At 44.3% G+C, this 14,836-nt stretch overlaps 1 protein-coding gene across 1 annotated transcript in view; it reads left to right on the top strand.

Moving 5' to 3' along the window:
- Window positions 1-4,260: 4,260 nt before the first annotated feature.
- The window catches only part of HSPA12A (heat shock protein family A (Hsp70) member 12A), a gene marked incomplete at both ends in the record, with an annotated part of 55,222 nt that continues 44,646 nt past the window's right edge, over window positions 4,261-14,836 (top strand). The window contains 2 exons of the mRNA XM_084264646.1: window positions 4,261-4,760; window positions 13,082-13,233. Coding sequence (XP_084120772.1) covers window positions 4,261-4,760; window positions 13,082-13,233 — 652 coding nt within the window. The remainder of the gene's footprint in view (window positions 4,761-13,081; window positions 13,234-14,836) is intronic.

Below are 14,836 nucleotides of genomic sequence, written 5' to 3'. Positions count from 1 at the left end.
TGCCATGAAATGCTGGAGAATTCTGTGCAGGCTCTATTCCTGAGTGGTGTACTCCCAACAGATGCTGGGATGTGAGGAATGAGAAATGTGTAAAAGACAGGTGAAAATTGTCAAATCTGTTCCTTTTCAAGAAACTGTTAATATTCTTAGGTGCTCAATAAGCTCCTTTATTGAAAGGCTGTGACAGTGATGAACAGTTTTTCGTCGTTCTTGTCTGTACAGAGATTTCTTGAGTATTAGTATAAAAGACTCTTTTTAGGAATGGGGAAGGTAGCAACTGCATCTAGGGAAACAGATTGCCAGTTGATTCTGTAACAAAAATAATTCCTAAGTTTTTAGCACATGAACCAGGAAGCAAAACTGGAGAGGTTAATGTGCTGTAAACTGGAACGCTGTACAGCTGGAATGAAGGAGGAGAGTGCAATGACAATTACACAGGTGACAAACAAGAATTTGGAATTTGGTATTGTATGTTTAATGATACTCCAGAAAGTACATAGGAGGAAACTCTGAAGTATGAAACCATTACCCTAGGAATTTTAACTGTGTGGGTGGACATAGTGCTTGGTGGAGGATTCCTGATCTGCCAGGCTGTAAGCCATGCTTACCTGCTTTCAGTTGTTTTAAACTGGTGTGGTATTTAAAGATACAGCTCTGCTGGTACAGTTATGGGCATGGTGTTGGACTTGAGAGGCACGATGATGTCAGTAGTAATGTCTGTACATCCTGAGGTCAGGTGTGTTGAAAGCAATATTGCAATGCCTGTGTTCCTTTGAGATCGCTGTGCCTGATGTAACAGCTCACTAGTTCTCAGTTTTACCTCACTGGTGCCTCACTTGGACCCTTGTAATCATCTGCAAGAAGCACACGGCTTTTTCTCTGATTGTCTGCAGTTTTGTGTAGCTCTTACAACATGTGAATGTGACTGGGAAGGGCACTGCACTGATCTTCAATTTTCTCATGAAATTGTGATTGATGCTAATGGATAACACATATGTAGTTCTGCTAAAACCAGAACGGGGTTAGACAGCTATTATTCTTGTACTGTCAGTGTATGCCAGTGTATCTAAGCCCTTTGTGTGATGGATCAAGTGGTTTGAGGCTGCAGCTTTCTGGGGATCACCTGGGATAAAATGGGTTCTGCAGATGCAAAATAGAGTGTGTTAAATCACTGTTCTCGATTGTGCTTGAGAGCTGTTCAGTCCTGAGTAGATGCTTGAGAAGGAACTTAAAGCACATGTCTGCCTCAAGCTACTGCAGAAATCATGCTTCTCCTGATAGTTGAGTAATACCATAACAAGGACCGGGTCTAGTGCTTGAATTTCACACTGATGGGAGCCTTGGTTGTCTGACAGAATAATATTTGGATGTTTTGGAATCAAAAAAATGTTGTTCCTCTTTGCTAATATTCCCCTGCATTGTGCTATGCCAGCTGATGTTCATTCACTGAGCAGGAAAAAAGTTCTTTCCAGGCCCACACTAAAATTAAATCTTGGGTAAGGGACCAGGTACTTAGTTCACCTGGGTGTTCATGAGTACAGATGTTCAGAAAATGTAGATGACTTTGCTTGTGCCATCCTTTTCAAAATCTATCTATCTGCAGTGTTTTTACATTTTAATCACGATGTTAGGACTCATTTCCCGTTATGCTTTTAAAATCTCAACCATTAAACCCACAGATTCCAAACAACCTATCAGAATGACCATAAAAATGACAAATATCCTAAGGAATAAGTAACAAAAATAAAGTCTCTTCAGCCCCAGAGCAGGGTTATTTGATAAGGGGACCTTTTCCAAAAGCTTTTTTTTTCTTTCATGTGAAATGTACTTTTTTTATTTGCTTCCAAGGGAGAGAGGTGACAAGGGAAAATAATGCATTATTTTATTTTTCTATAACTGATTATCTGCATAATTGATTTTGATTGATACAAAACAAAGGAAAATTCAAGGTGCCTTAGTCATCTGGCTTGTATTTCAGATTGAGAATCTAGTTCTACTTCAAATGCAGTTTTTAAACTTGGTTCCTCACACTAGACCTTAAAAGGAGATACTGAGCTCTCTGGGAAGGGGTCTTATTTCTGAAACTAGCAGTCACATGCTTTCAAATATTCTCCTCCTGCATTATTCACAACACCTACAGCTGAGTGTGTAACTTAGGCAACCTGACTTGATATTGAATAACGTAGTCACTGCCTTGACATTCGGAAAGAAGCCTGTACCCAGCAAATGCTATTTTTATGTGTGTTGTCTTGTTGCTTGAGGAAGCCTGGGAAATTAGCCTGCATACAGTCTTTTTTTTTCCTGGAAGTGTACAATTTGGATGTATATTTATGTTTTCCTTGGTTGTTTCTTTTCTTTGCCCTCTGCCTTTGCTGATTATCTCAATACATTTTTAAAGCCTACGATTAATTGCCGATGAAGCTCATTTAATCTGAGGCGAAAGTTTCTGCTCTTTAAGTCTCTTGTCAGGAAACCAAGTATTAGGGTTGTTTGGTTTCTTATTTCCGAGGCTGTTTAATGACAGAGTAAATATTCAGCCTGACTCTAAATGCATAATTAAAGCTGAGTATGGGCCAGATGTTCCCCTTTGTTGCCTGGCAGAGAGCGGAGGGAAGAACAGGAAGCGGCTGTCCCACTGCACGCTCTCCTCAGGTTTTGGCAGATCGTGTGAGTGATCCCCATGTCACAGAGTCTCTGCAAGGATAAAACTGAAATGAAGGCTGGTGTGAGCTGCTGTTCCATCATCCCTGTGTGCTCCTTCCCTTTCTTCTCCTCCTCAGTGGTTTAGAAAATCCTCTTATGTTGCTGTTTGGGGAGGGAGGTAGACGAAGGAGGGCAGGTTTCCCCCTGGACAAGACTGGATTTCAGGAAGAGGTGGCCTCCTTAGTGCGTGCAGGATTGGTGCAGGCCTTTCAGATGACTCAGGTGTGTGGATGTGAAGGAGTTTACTGCTTTAATTTAACTCTTGTGCCACACCTTCTGACCTCAGGCAATAAAATTTACAGGGAACAGAGCTAAGGCCTTGAGAGAAGGAAATCAGGGAACAAATAGAGGGAGCTGCTGAGTAAGCACCTGCAGTGTCTAGGGTTTTGCTTCAAAACTCTCTAGTCCTCAGGGGTTTCACAGGGATACTGCCTTGTGTGAGCGGCAGCTTTGGTGGGAGGACTCAGGAGAAACTTTGGGGGGATTTTACATTGTGATGGATGTCAGAGTGACCTCCTGGGCCTAGGAGTTAGCAAGGAACTGAGACAGGGCTTGGAGTTAATGCCCTTATTTATTCCACATGAACTGCTGGCAGTCCTTTCAAAACATGAATGGCTGCTGAGGCTGGAAAGTGAAGGAGAATTAGACTGTGAAGCATGGGAGGAAAACAGAAAAACATTTTCTCTGGCTGCAGAATTGTTCACGTGAGGACGTCAGCCTTGTTTTTATTCTCAAATTTGTCATGGCTTCTTACTTAGTTTGTAAAACTTAATCACGAATCCAGTGACAATAGGGGTGTCTCTCTCCCAGGTCCTGGAGACAAGTTAATTAGCTAAAAATCACAGGAAGGAAGAAATTCAGGCCCTGATGGCACTGCATAACCACATGTGAGAGTTGACTCCAAAGGCAAATAGAAAGAACCCTGTGCTGCAACAGTTACCCCATAATTAATGATTTTGGGGCACCTATTAATGACCTGTGACCGAGCAGGTTATCAGTACCCACACACCCTGACAATGTGAAGGCAAGGACCGACATAACCCTTTGCGAGCAAAGTCACGGCTCTGTCTCCAGCAGGACCCCCGGACCCTTTTCCTATCGCACACGGATGAGGCAGGGTGTTCCTTTCGGCCGCGGAGGGGGTGCTCTTTTTATAGCTATCACCGGGAGGGTTTTTCTGCTTCAGCACCCGTGAAATCCGCATCTGGGGCTGGTCTGCCCCTCGGAGCTCCCCCCTCCCGCCGAGCGCCCCGCCGCTTCCGAGCAGCAGCCGCCGCAGCGCCGCGGTCCTTGTGCGGCTGCGGGGAGCGGGTGGGGAGGGGCCGCGCAGCCCCGCAGCCTGCGCGGGAAGCCTGTCAGCGCCGGGTCAAGCGCGGAGGCTTCCCCTCGGCTCTCTGCACCGTCTGCAGGAAGGCGCAGCGGGGTGGGGACGAGAGGAAGGAGCGGAGCCTCCCCTGGGGTGGGCAGCGCAGCGCAGCGCAGCTCTGCCGCCGGCCCATGCCTCGGCGTGTGCAGTGAGCGCGGCGCGGCGGGTAGAGAGCCGCGGGCGGCCGGGCCATGTCGGAGACGGAGAGCGGTGCTGCAGGTAAGGGGGGAGCGGCCGCGCTCCGCGGCCGAGCGCGGCGCCGCTCCCGCCGGGCCCCCGCCGCAATGCAGGAGCGCTACCGGCGGCGGGCGCGGCACAGCCCGGGCGCTCCTCCGGCACGGCCCGGCGGGAGGGGCCACGGCTTATCGGGGGAAACGAGCTGGAGCCGGAGCCCCGTCCGGAGACGGGGAGGCGGCAGACAATGTCCCGGCAACGGTGTCGGCCCCGCCGCCCCGGCTGTGTCCGCGCAGGCGGGGCAGGGCCGCCGGCCCCTCTTCGCTTCCCCGGCGGGGTGCGGGCGCGGAGCAGGGGGTGTCCCCGCGGGCAGGCTGCGGCAGGGCGGGGTGGGGGAGTTGGGCAGCTCGCTGCGGAGCTCGGCCCCGCGGAGCCCCTGGTCCTCTGCGGAGCTGCCGCGGCTCATCACGTGCCGTCCCCGGGGGGAGCCGCTGCAGCAGACCGGGAGGGGATCCAGGTGAAAAAACAATGCAGCGGCATCGCCGGGGCGGGCGCCGTGCCCGGGCGCCGGTGCTCTGCGGCGGGGCTCAGCATCCCTCCCGGCTGGGAGGGGAGCCTTTGTGGCTCCGTTCTCCCCGCGAGTCGAGGTCTCCCCTTCCCAGCAACGGCTCTGGGAAAAGGGGGAGGGCTTGAGCTGGAAATCAGGGGCTGATAGTGAAAGAAAGGAAGGCACCCGTTATAGCGAGTGGCCTGGTGCACTTGAAGAAGAAAGACCTGGCGGCTCCGTGGGAGAAACACAGAGCTGTCTGGGATGAGAGGCTACCCTACCATCCCGGCACTGCCTCGGGGACCAGAGAGCTCCCAAGGAGGCGCAGGGATGGGATAAAAACCGAGTGGATCCGTTTTACCGTGGTAATGGATCAGTGGGTCTCTGAGTTTACAAACTTGAGGTACGAGCTGGGACGATCTGAATCTTGGTTTGATTGAAACAAAGACTGTGTGGTTTTGGTCCATTTGGGATTACACTGTGTCTGATAAAAATAACACAGCCTTTGCAGGACAGGGGTGGTCTCTCCTTGTGTGGGAAGGGAACTGGGGGAGGGAAGAGGGTTCCTAGGATACAAATGATATGGGTGAATAACCCCGAGGGAAATGCAGACTCAGCCTGATTTCATTTGATCTCTCCATCCCTTCTTCCTCACTGTATGCTGCAAAGATTTGAGAAAACGGTGGTGTTGAACCTAAGGTGCTGGCAGTAATATGTGGGGTAACTTAAAAGATTGAGTTTATATGGATCATATGGGATTTGGGGAATGTTTTGAAATAAATAGCTTAATTGCAGTGCAAGTGACATAAAAGAAACATAAAGCATCCTTTTTTTAAAAAAACAGTATTTAGAAACTAGTTGCATCTTAAAGATGACATGCTCTGCTGGATTCCCAACTCACCCCCACCCCCCTCATCTAAACGTTCTCTCAGTGCCTCCTAAATACAGTCTCTAATGTCTGTCTGGTTTGAAGTGACCTGTAACAATTTTCTAGCATCCAGCTGACAAAGGGAAGAACAGACTGACAAAGTCATTTGTCTTTTAGGTGACACAGGGTGTTGTGTTTTGTTTTCTGCAAAGTTGCAAGGTTAGGTGATGTGACAGTGAAATTAACTTGTGATAGAAGAAGAATCTATGCAGGATGGATTTTGTCAGAAGGCAGAAGACCATGTAGTAAAGGAGTGATTTGTTGTGCCAGGTATCTTTATGCTATTTCCATGCACTGGGATGCTGAAGCTATCAGAGGAGAAAAAGGGTTCAGGGATAAAATGTGGTTTAGTGAGAGGTGCTGTACTGACAGCACTGAAGCTGCAGTCCCTTGTTGCAGCAGAGTACAATGCGTAAAAGCAATGTCTGTGTATAAAATAGCCAAGTGCTGTATGCAGTGCCTGCCAATCATTTTTATAGCTTCAGTTAGCACAGCACTGCGGTATTTGCAGCTCGGTTAGTATGAGCCTGGATGAAATTGTTCATACCCAGGAGCTGTTGCATGTAAAGCTTCTAATTTTATTGACTTTTAGTGTTTTAAAAGCCACTGGTTCATAATTGGGTGATGCTGATTCAGCCAAGAAGTTTTCCTTTACGGTGCTGTCACCCTATAAGCTTTCAGTGTGAATATTTAGCTTGTTCCCACTGGGACAGCAGTGGGTGTTCAACAGAGCAGCCCTGTGCTGTACCTGCCAAGTTTCCCAAAGCTGCAGTCAGCTGCAGTGAGCCCCAAGAGGTCTCTTCTGCCCAGAGGTGGGTTCAGCTGATTCACCTGATACACATGTGTAGTGTAAGGGGCTTTATCCGAATCTATAGGGTCTCTCAAACATCACCAGGAACTCAGATGTCAGCTCAGGTCAGAGCAGCATTTGGGAAGCTAGTTCTGTGTAGGAAGACCAGAATGCTGCCTCAACTAAAAAAGACCTCATCCCTGCATGTAAATGTCAAGGTTTGGGATCCATTTCACTTTCTGACCATGTCAGTGGTGGTTGGGCTTATATGTGAGTTGACTGGTGTCTCATCTTGTGCTCTTTTCTGCCAAATGTTTGGGGGTTTTCTGTTTGACTTGATGTGACCTGCCATTGCCAACTTCTCCCACTTTCATGGGAATGCTGTTGAAATTCCTGAGGCCCTTTCTGGATGTCATGTCTACTGTCACAATTAAGTGGATTTTTTTTTTTCCTTTTCTTTTTTTAAAGATATGAGTCTGGTCAAACATTTTAAATTTTCCAGTTCCTTATTCTTCTAAGCTCATCTGGATGATCAGTTCTTTTTTTTTTTTTTTGCTGTCCTCTACAATGATTTTGCTTATTTTAATTGCAGTTGCATCAAACAACCATCCCTTTGTTTAAAAAAAAAAAAATCTTAAAAATATTACTTCATATTTTGAAACAATTAACATCCAAAGGATCCCATCAGCTCTGTTTTCTGTGCAGGAATTGGTCCTGCCTTTTGATGGTCTGTCACATGGGATTTCACAAGTGCTTGACTTCAAAGAGCACACGATTTATCATTTCAGAAACTTCTCTTGATGGCTCTTCTAGTTTGTAGGTGTTGTGAGAGAGCAAATTGGCTTTTTGGTATTTAAAAAAGCTACGCTGGCTTTCAGGAAATGATAAGGGTAAATGTGAAAGGAATTAAAACCAGTGCACTCAAATGATCCTACTTCCAAGGAGGAAAATGAGAACAGTCATGACCTTAATTAGGTATGCAGTGACATGAGCTTTTGAGGGAGTTTGGATCTATTCCTTTTTTTATTTTTTCAAGTACAGCAGATGTTGACATTTTCCATATGCAGCTTAGAGTATTTTGTCTATCCAGAAATGACTTCAGTTGCTTACTTATTCGGCTTCTGTACAGCACTTGTCATGTTTCTGTCAAACAGCCTTGCTAGTTGGGCACAGAAACAGGTGAAACTCTGGGTTGCATCACTGTTGCACAGGCTTGTTCAGCTGTATTTCTCCAATGTGAAAGAGAGAGGTACCAGGAGGGCTTGGAATCTCTTTCAGGAATGAGCTCTCAAGTCCATCGGTCGTGACTGTAAATGGTACGCTTGCTTCACAGATGTTTTACTGAAGAGTGTGCAGCTGTTTGGTGATGTAAGGTCACAGATGCTGGTGTTTCCTGGAGGGAATGCTGCTGCCAAGCATGAACCTCAGTGATCTGAAATGCCTGTGACCTACCTGCAGACTCCTTCTTCTTCACTGTGATGAATGTTCTGGCTCCTTGGCCATTAAATTGAAACTGCCTCCTCTCAGTGATCAGGCACATTTTTGGTCTTAAAAGAACATTCCATAGCTTTCATTACTCAAAATATGTCAACTAGGGCCCATGTGCAGTGCTGTTAAGAAACAGTGTTGTGCACTTAAAACAAACAAATGTGAGTTTTGAATTTTGCCATAACTACTACTAAAGCAGTGACACTGCAGTGCTTTAAAATTGGGATAGCAGTGCTGAACTGTGGAAGTAATGGGTATTAAAACAGCAAATTCCTTCAGAGTCTGTCTCAGAGGGATTTGAGAAAGGTTTTCATGTAAATGAAGAGGAAAATGCAGTCAGTTCCAATACAATAAGCAGATAAATAAACTAAAATACTCAGAATATGGAACCCAGCATTCAGGCTGGAAAGCCTTTGTTCTTCACTAAGGACTTAACTGAATGTCCTTACTCAGGGCTGCATCAGGGTGTGTCAAGGACATCAGAGAGCAGCTTTACCATCTGCATTGATGTGCCCTGTCATCAGCATGCCGCTGTCATCTGGTCGTGTGCAAGAGTCATTTGGTTCTCACTGGCCCGAATCAGGAGCTCCGTTGTGATTGATTTGTAGGGCTCTGGGCACACAGGTCAGTTCTAAAGGCATCTTAATTTACAGGAACAGGAGACCTGGAGGGGGGTTTTCTTACAGCTGCTCTTTCTTTGGCCAGTAATTCCTCAGTGCCTGAGTCACACTCTCAGACTGTGCTCTGCAGGTGCAGTTTCTGAGGAATATTGAGAATATTTCTAGTAATTCTTGCCATTTGGAGTGGGTATGTGAATGTATTTTCATAGTAGCGATTTTGTGTCGTGTAAGGGAGTTTATTCATGTAGACTCTCTGAAGAAAAACTTTTGCAGGAGCCTACTCAACCTGCACTGGTTTCCTTGGGGAAGGAGGCAAAAGTAAGTTATTCTCCTTATGCTACTTCCTTCTCCCATAGGGAATACTCTGGGAACACTGCTTTGATTTGTCTGTTTCTGGATACATCTTGTGTTCATAGCACTTTTCAGGACTGCTTTAGGGTTGAAGCAGTTTCTCTCAAAGGGTTTTACAGTCCCAAATTCTCCATGTCTACTTGTCCCACACAGCCTTTCCTCATGAGGTCCTGTGTGTTTGTATTCACACTTCCTTTTTTCCTGTTCCCTGTGAGGTCTGAAGAGTGGGTATTTGCTGGTCTGTCTCCTCACTACAGTGATTGGGCTATTTTTCTCTATTAAGAGATAATAACAATATTAAAATCCCTGTTTCTTTAGTCTGTCTTTGCCACCTCCTAGTCATTGCTTGGGAAATTCATTCCTGTGACAATTTGGTCTTGTGGATTTCATCATCATTTGAAGACTCTTGATGCTTTCTCCAGGCTTAAAGGTCAAAATACCTGTGGTTATACTAGGCTGACTGGAAACTAGCCCCATTCCCTGGTGCCAAACAGATCCAACAAATTTAACATCTCTTTCTCAAGTTTCCATGGATACCTTAGTAGAGCACATGCTGTAATCAGAACGGCAGGGCATGCTGTTTACAAAAGCTTTCAGTGTTGTCATTATGGAACTGCTGCATTCAAAAACCAACCTTTTGTAGTAGTGCTCTTGCTTACTCAGCTATGCTTCTGGTATGATTTTAGCCAGAGGGACTCCTTTGCTGGCCATACCATCTGCTTGTTGCCGTGTCCATGTAACTTTGCAGCTGGTTATTTGGCTGGTCAGTGTTTTCTATGTGATGTCATGGTGTCTGGATGTAAACCTGGTAGGTGCTCATATTAAAACCTCTGGAAATCAATTGTGGGGGTTGGAAGGGACCTCAAGACATCATTAAGTCCAACCCCCCAGTGGATTTTGGTCAGAGATTGCATGATTTTTGCGATCTGCTTTACAAATCCTAAACATGTACTTTCTTCTGTCCATGGCTTCTCTCACAAGGTATTCCCCTTTAAGCCTGATAGCTGAAATTTTTCCAAGATGGCAAAATAAAGAGAATAAAGAAAACCACACTGGCTTTTAAATTAGCTATCAAGTGTCACTCAAAAGCTAAGTCAAGAGTCGTAGACCACGGACTCACAGATGACTTTGCTAATGGATTGGCAAATGAGATACCAGTTTTTGCAGTTCAACAACAACTAATCAGCTCTTATTTTCCCATCTTTGAACCAAGTTGGGTTTGGTAGCCTTGAAGGATATCAAGGGATTTATAATTGGCATCACTCACGCTGGCTACTTTGAGAAGTATTCGTTATTCCAGTTTGGCTATTGTTTTTTACCCTTGTCTCACTCTTTGGGTTGTGTGTGGGTTTTTTTTTTTTGGGGGGGGGGTGTGGAGATTTGTTTTCTCTTGTGAAGACTCTACAAATGTGTGAATCATGGTTGGTGTTCCTGCACATTGCCAAAATGAAGAAGACATTTTCACTTCTTTCCCAATTCATGTTTTAAGAAAAAGGAGCCACTGTATTCATCCTGCTTGATGCATTACCAGATACTTCATGAATCTAGGAAAGCTTGTTAACTAAACAAAGTAAATAAAAGTATTCTTATTCCTGTGGGCTGGACAAATGGTCCAGTCTCTGAAGAATATTCCTTTGAATATCTTGATCTAGAAAGGTAGATCTAGGATTACTTTTTTGCAGGATACAGTTGTGTCCTGAGGTGGCCTTTAGAGGGACTTGTGGTAAACCAGGGATTTTTATAAACCTGTAATAGTTTGATTTTGCTTTTTAAAAAGGAAAAACAACCAACCAGCCTACCTTCAGCTGCTAAGTGGTGTTTCTCCTAAAGAAAGTAATTAGCATTGAAATGTTCCGCTTTGAGTGTGGTCCTGGGAATTAAAGCATAATCTTATTAGTGCCATTCCTGACAACCTTGCAGTGAACCAAGTGTGTAAGGTAGATGATGGCAGACATGATGATGACAGAGAAGCAGCAGGAAAGCTTTTTTGTGAAGGTATCTTTCCACAGAACCCAGGTTCTGTACATCTGTGTTGTGTTCTCTGTTCCTCAGGTCTTTCTGTTAAGAAGCAAAGAGGGAGGAGGAGAGAGAGATGGGAAAACCGTGCTTGCACAGAGGTAAATAGCGAGAGAAAGCAAGTTCATAAAGAGCTTGTTGAAGGGAGGGAAGGTTAGTTAGTGAGGGTTAAAGGTGTCTATTACAGAACTGTATCTGTGGAATATTTAGGAAGATCCTGGAGAGCTGTCTTCTGCCACTGTGCAAAATCTGTTGTGAACCCACCTTTACCACAGTGTGTGGCCTGCCCTCTCTGATGTAAACCAGAACCAGTTTTGTCTCTTCTGGCAGTAGTGTGTGGGAATGGAAGAGCTGGAATCTAGGCAGAGAGTGATTACTACAGAGCACCACTGGTGAGTCTCCAAAACACCAGGCTTGGGGTGTAAGCAGGTTCTGAGCAAGTGGGAACGATGTCAGGACTGGGAGGGAAGAGGGAGCCAACTGTCACAAAAGCTGGAAAGCTCTCGGGTCCTTCAAGGTGGAACTGGATTTAAGACCTTACAGTGTAGATGGCAAATGGGCTTGAGTTTAAGGCAGCTTTAAGGCAGACTTAGCTATTGGCAGGGACCTGGCTGAGGTTTTGCAGACCCTGTTGTGAGGTATGCAGGGGAGTGTAACAGGTCTGGTTTAGTCCCTTTCACAGAGCGTCTGCAATGTCAGATCAAATCTCAGTGAAATAGTTTAGCCAAAGTGAGAGTGAACGGCACACGGGGCATTTTCAGAAGGTTATTGTGAGATCTTCTGTGTTGCTCTCAAATTAACTTCACAGAAATCAAGTGATGTCTTTTGGTTTCTCTTTGCTGGAGAGGTGCAGCAGAATTAGTGGTATCCACAAAGGGAATTATAGGATGAACTTAGGGTTGGGTTTTGGTGCTCTTAACAATGATGTTAAAACCTTAAATTATCTTAGAAAGCTTGATAGCACAGTGGAGAAGTAACTCTTCCAGTCAAATGTTAGTCATGATGGAAGGCAATGTAAAAGAAGAAATGGAAAAGGTCAAAGTTGTAATGAGGAACATGTTTTATTTTTGGAATTTTACCCAAAGAATTGGGAGATTCTTGACTTAGGAAGTCGCAGTGCTGATTTGTATCAGTGAGATGAATACCAGCTCTTTGGGTGACCGATTATTATGTAAGGGTATCAGGAAACTTGGATCTGTGTCAGGGTTTAGCTGGGGCTGCATTCACAGAAGGGAAGTGTATTGCAGTCTTCGGCAAACCAGCTGGATGCCTACTGGCATTTTAAAACAAAGACCTCCGATTCCACCGATGGTAATAGTGGTGTCATTGCTTTCAGTAGAAACAGAAGGTTCTTACTTCTGATATGAAATATGGGATCTTTTAATTGTGTGTAACAATATTTTAAGTGGGTTTTTTGTATTTGCTTCTCTTTTTTTTTTCCTTTCCCTATAATTATTTTCAAAGGCCATCTTTGTGCTTGCAGTAAAATGCTCTGGTTTGTCATATTACATTTGGGAGCTGCGATGTTCCAAATGCAAAGCAAAATCTCAGCAATAGGAAAAGCTGAACAAGGTTTTCTTCATCAACCAGCAGTTCCCAGCTAATAGCAATATGGTAAAACCTTTCCCCTTGTGCAAGCATCATTAGCAGCTTTGCTTGTTACAAAGTTCTTATCGGTGCTCAAAATGATTTACAATGTTTTGAAAGAAAAACAGTGGGTTTAATTCCTTTATTTTATTGCCTATGTGTCTGTGTCTCAGTACACACTTTTTTCTCTCTTTTTCTCTTTTTTCTTTTTTTTTCTTTTTAATTCAGAGGTATTGCTTGATGAAGAATTTGGCTAAGATTTTGGTATGACCAGCAAATCAACTGAGATCATATTTACATATGGTAATCACTCTCACCAGCTGCTGGATGGCTGGATTGCAGAAAAATGGTTGTCAGATACGTGTGAGTGTTTGATCTGTGCAAATGATCAGTATGTGCACAGTAAATTCAGTTAATGTGGATTTATTGGACCCATAAAGGCTGGGTGCAATAGTGGCATTTTTAGTAGGTCTAATGCATCCTGCCTTACCCTGTGCGTCTGGTTCATCAGCCCACAAATAACTGAGAGGCTGAGTGGATTTGGCATACAGAGCAGTGGATCTGCATTCTACAAATCAAGAAGAGTTATTGCAGCTTTCCTTTGGGGGCAGGATGGTGTGCTGCAGGCGTACGTGGTTGGGAGTTTGGGAGAGCCTGGAAAAGGTGTGGCATCTAAGTCTTCCCAGTGCATCCTCAAGGCTCACATCTGCCTGAAACTCGTTGCATTGTATATTGTGAACTGAAAGAAATATGACTTATTATTGTAAAAGCACTTCTTAAAATACTAGAAGAGTGAACTGATATAGGGAATGGTATTGATCCTGTTGTTGATTCAGAAAACCATGAGAGGACTTTAATTAGCAAGTGATGGGTTTGTGGCTACTCTGGCAGGATACAAATTGAAAAGAACCTAGGATGTGTCGAGTGGTACGTAACATCCACGCTAGTGTTCAGGCATGTTCCTACAGAGAGATGATTTCTTAGTGGTGCTGCCTATTTTCTGGTTTGCAAAACAGCTGTAGGAGATACAGACCTTGATGAGTCCTTTCACCATCCCTTGGAAGTGAGGTCTGTGAAGGTTTGGAAAGTAAACTTCTCACCCGGCCAAACCTTTTCTTTTGTAAGCATGACTCTGAAGTGCCATAGAATGTGCCTGAAAAGGTCCACATGGAAGTTTCTAGGGCATGATACCTTATTTCTTCTTCTCTGTGGGTTGCTGTTGTTGTTGTGTTGGGGTTTTCTTTTCTTGTTTCCTTTCCGTTTGATAAGACATATTCAGATAATTCCCCCCCTTCCCTGACCCGATTGCATTTCTGTGCTTTATGCTGTTGAGCAGCATATCCTGCTTCCTGAATTCCTGCTTTTACTTGTTAAATTCTTATTTAGAGACAATGCATACCTGCAGAAACTTGAGCTTGTCTGTTGTCTGTGTTACTTCAGTTGCAGGAAACCTTCTGTTAGCAGAGAAGCCAGTGCTGTGGCGTGCCACTTCGCTCTTGAAATGAACCATCTCCCCAATACGTGAAGCAGAAATTTTTGCTGGTGTCTGGTGTAGCTGAATTGTATAAGGTTAAATATTTAATAAAAGCTGGATTTAATAGAAAAAGAGAAGATTTTGTCTGGCTGCTGAAAAACATAATTTGATTTAGTACCAACTGGGTGACTTGTGACTGTGAGGTTTAGCAGTCATCTTTCTTAAAGCAGGTTTAAACCTGCTGTCTTAAAACGGATTCTCTGGGACCACACTGGTCCCTGTGTGATGCTTTCAGTGGCTGACTAAAACTCATTTCTCTGGGCCTGAGTAGGAATGTGTGGCATGGGCTTCCAAATATTCAGAAAAGAATGATAGTTTTCCAGAGATCAGCTTCCATTAACTGATCTTTCTAATTAGATAATGAGCTCAGTCCTGCTCTTTTAGAAAAACAGATTCAGTTAAGTGTTCACACTACGTCACCTAAACTTTTATAAATGTTGCAGACTTTGCTTCTACTCTGTATTCTGTGACACCTAAAGGTTAATCCTTTGTAGCATTTTGTTCTCAGCTAAGTTGGAAATCTAGAACGTGGCTGACCATTTGCTGAAAACCAGAAAAAGCTAAACTGATTTTCTGTGGTTTCCTTCAGTAGCCAATAAAGTCTTGCATGTGTTTAGATGAAAAGAAGGAGTAATTTAAATTAAGTCTGCTAAACCAGCAATTGCAGCTAATTTGATAATGGACATAATTCATTATTAATACACTATCTGCTGATCTTAGAATTTCACCAGT

The sequence above is a fragment of the Gallinula chloropus genome (assembly GCF_964237585.1).
Source record: "Gallinula chloropus genome assembly, chromosome: 5".
NCBI lineage: Eukaryota > Metazoa > Chordata > Aves > Gruiformes > Rallidae > Gallinula > Gallinula chloropus.
Note: the sequence above shows the minus strand (reverse complement) of the source record. Positions and strands in the feature narration are given on the sequence as shown.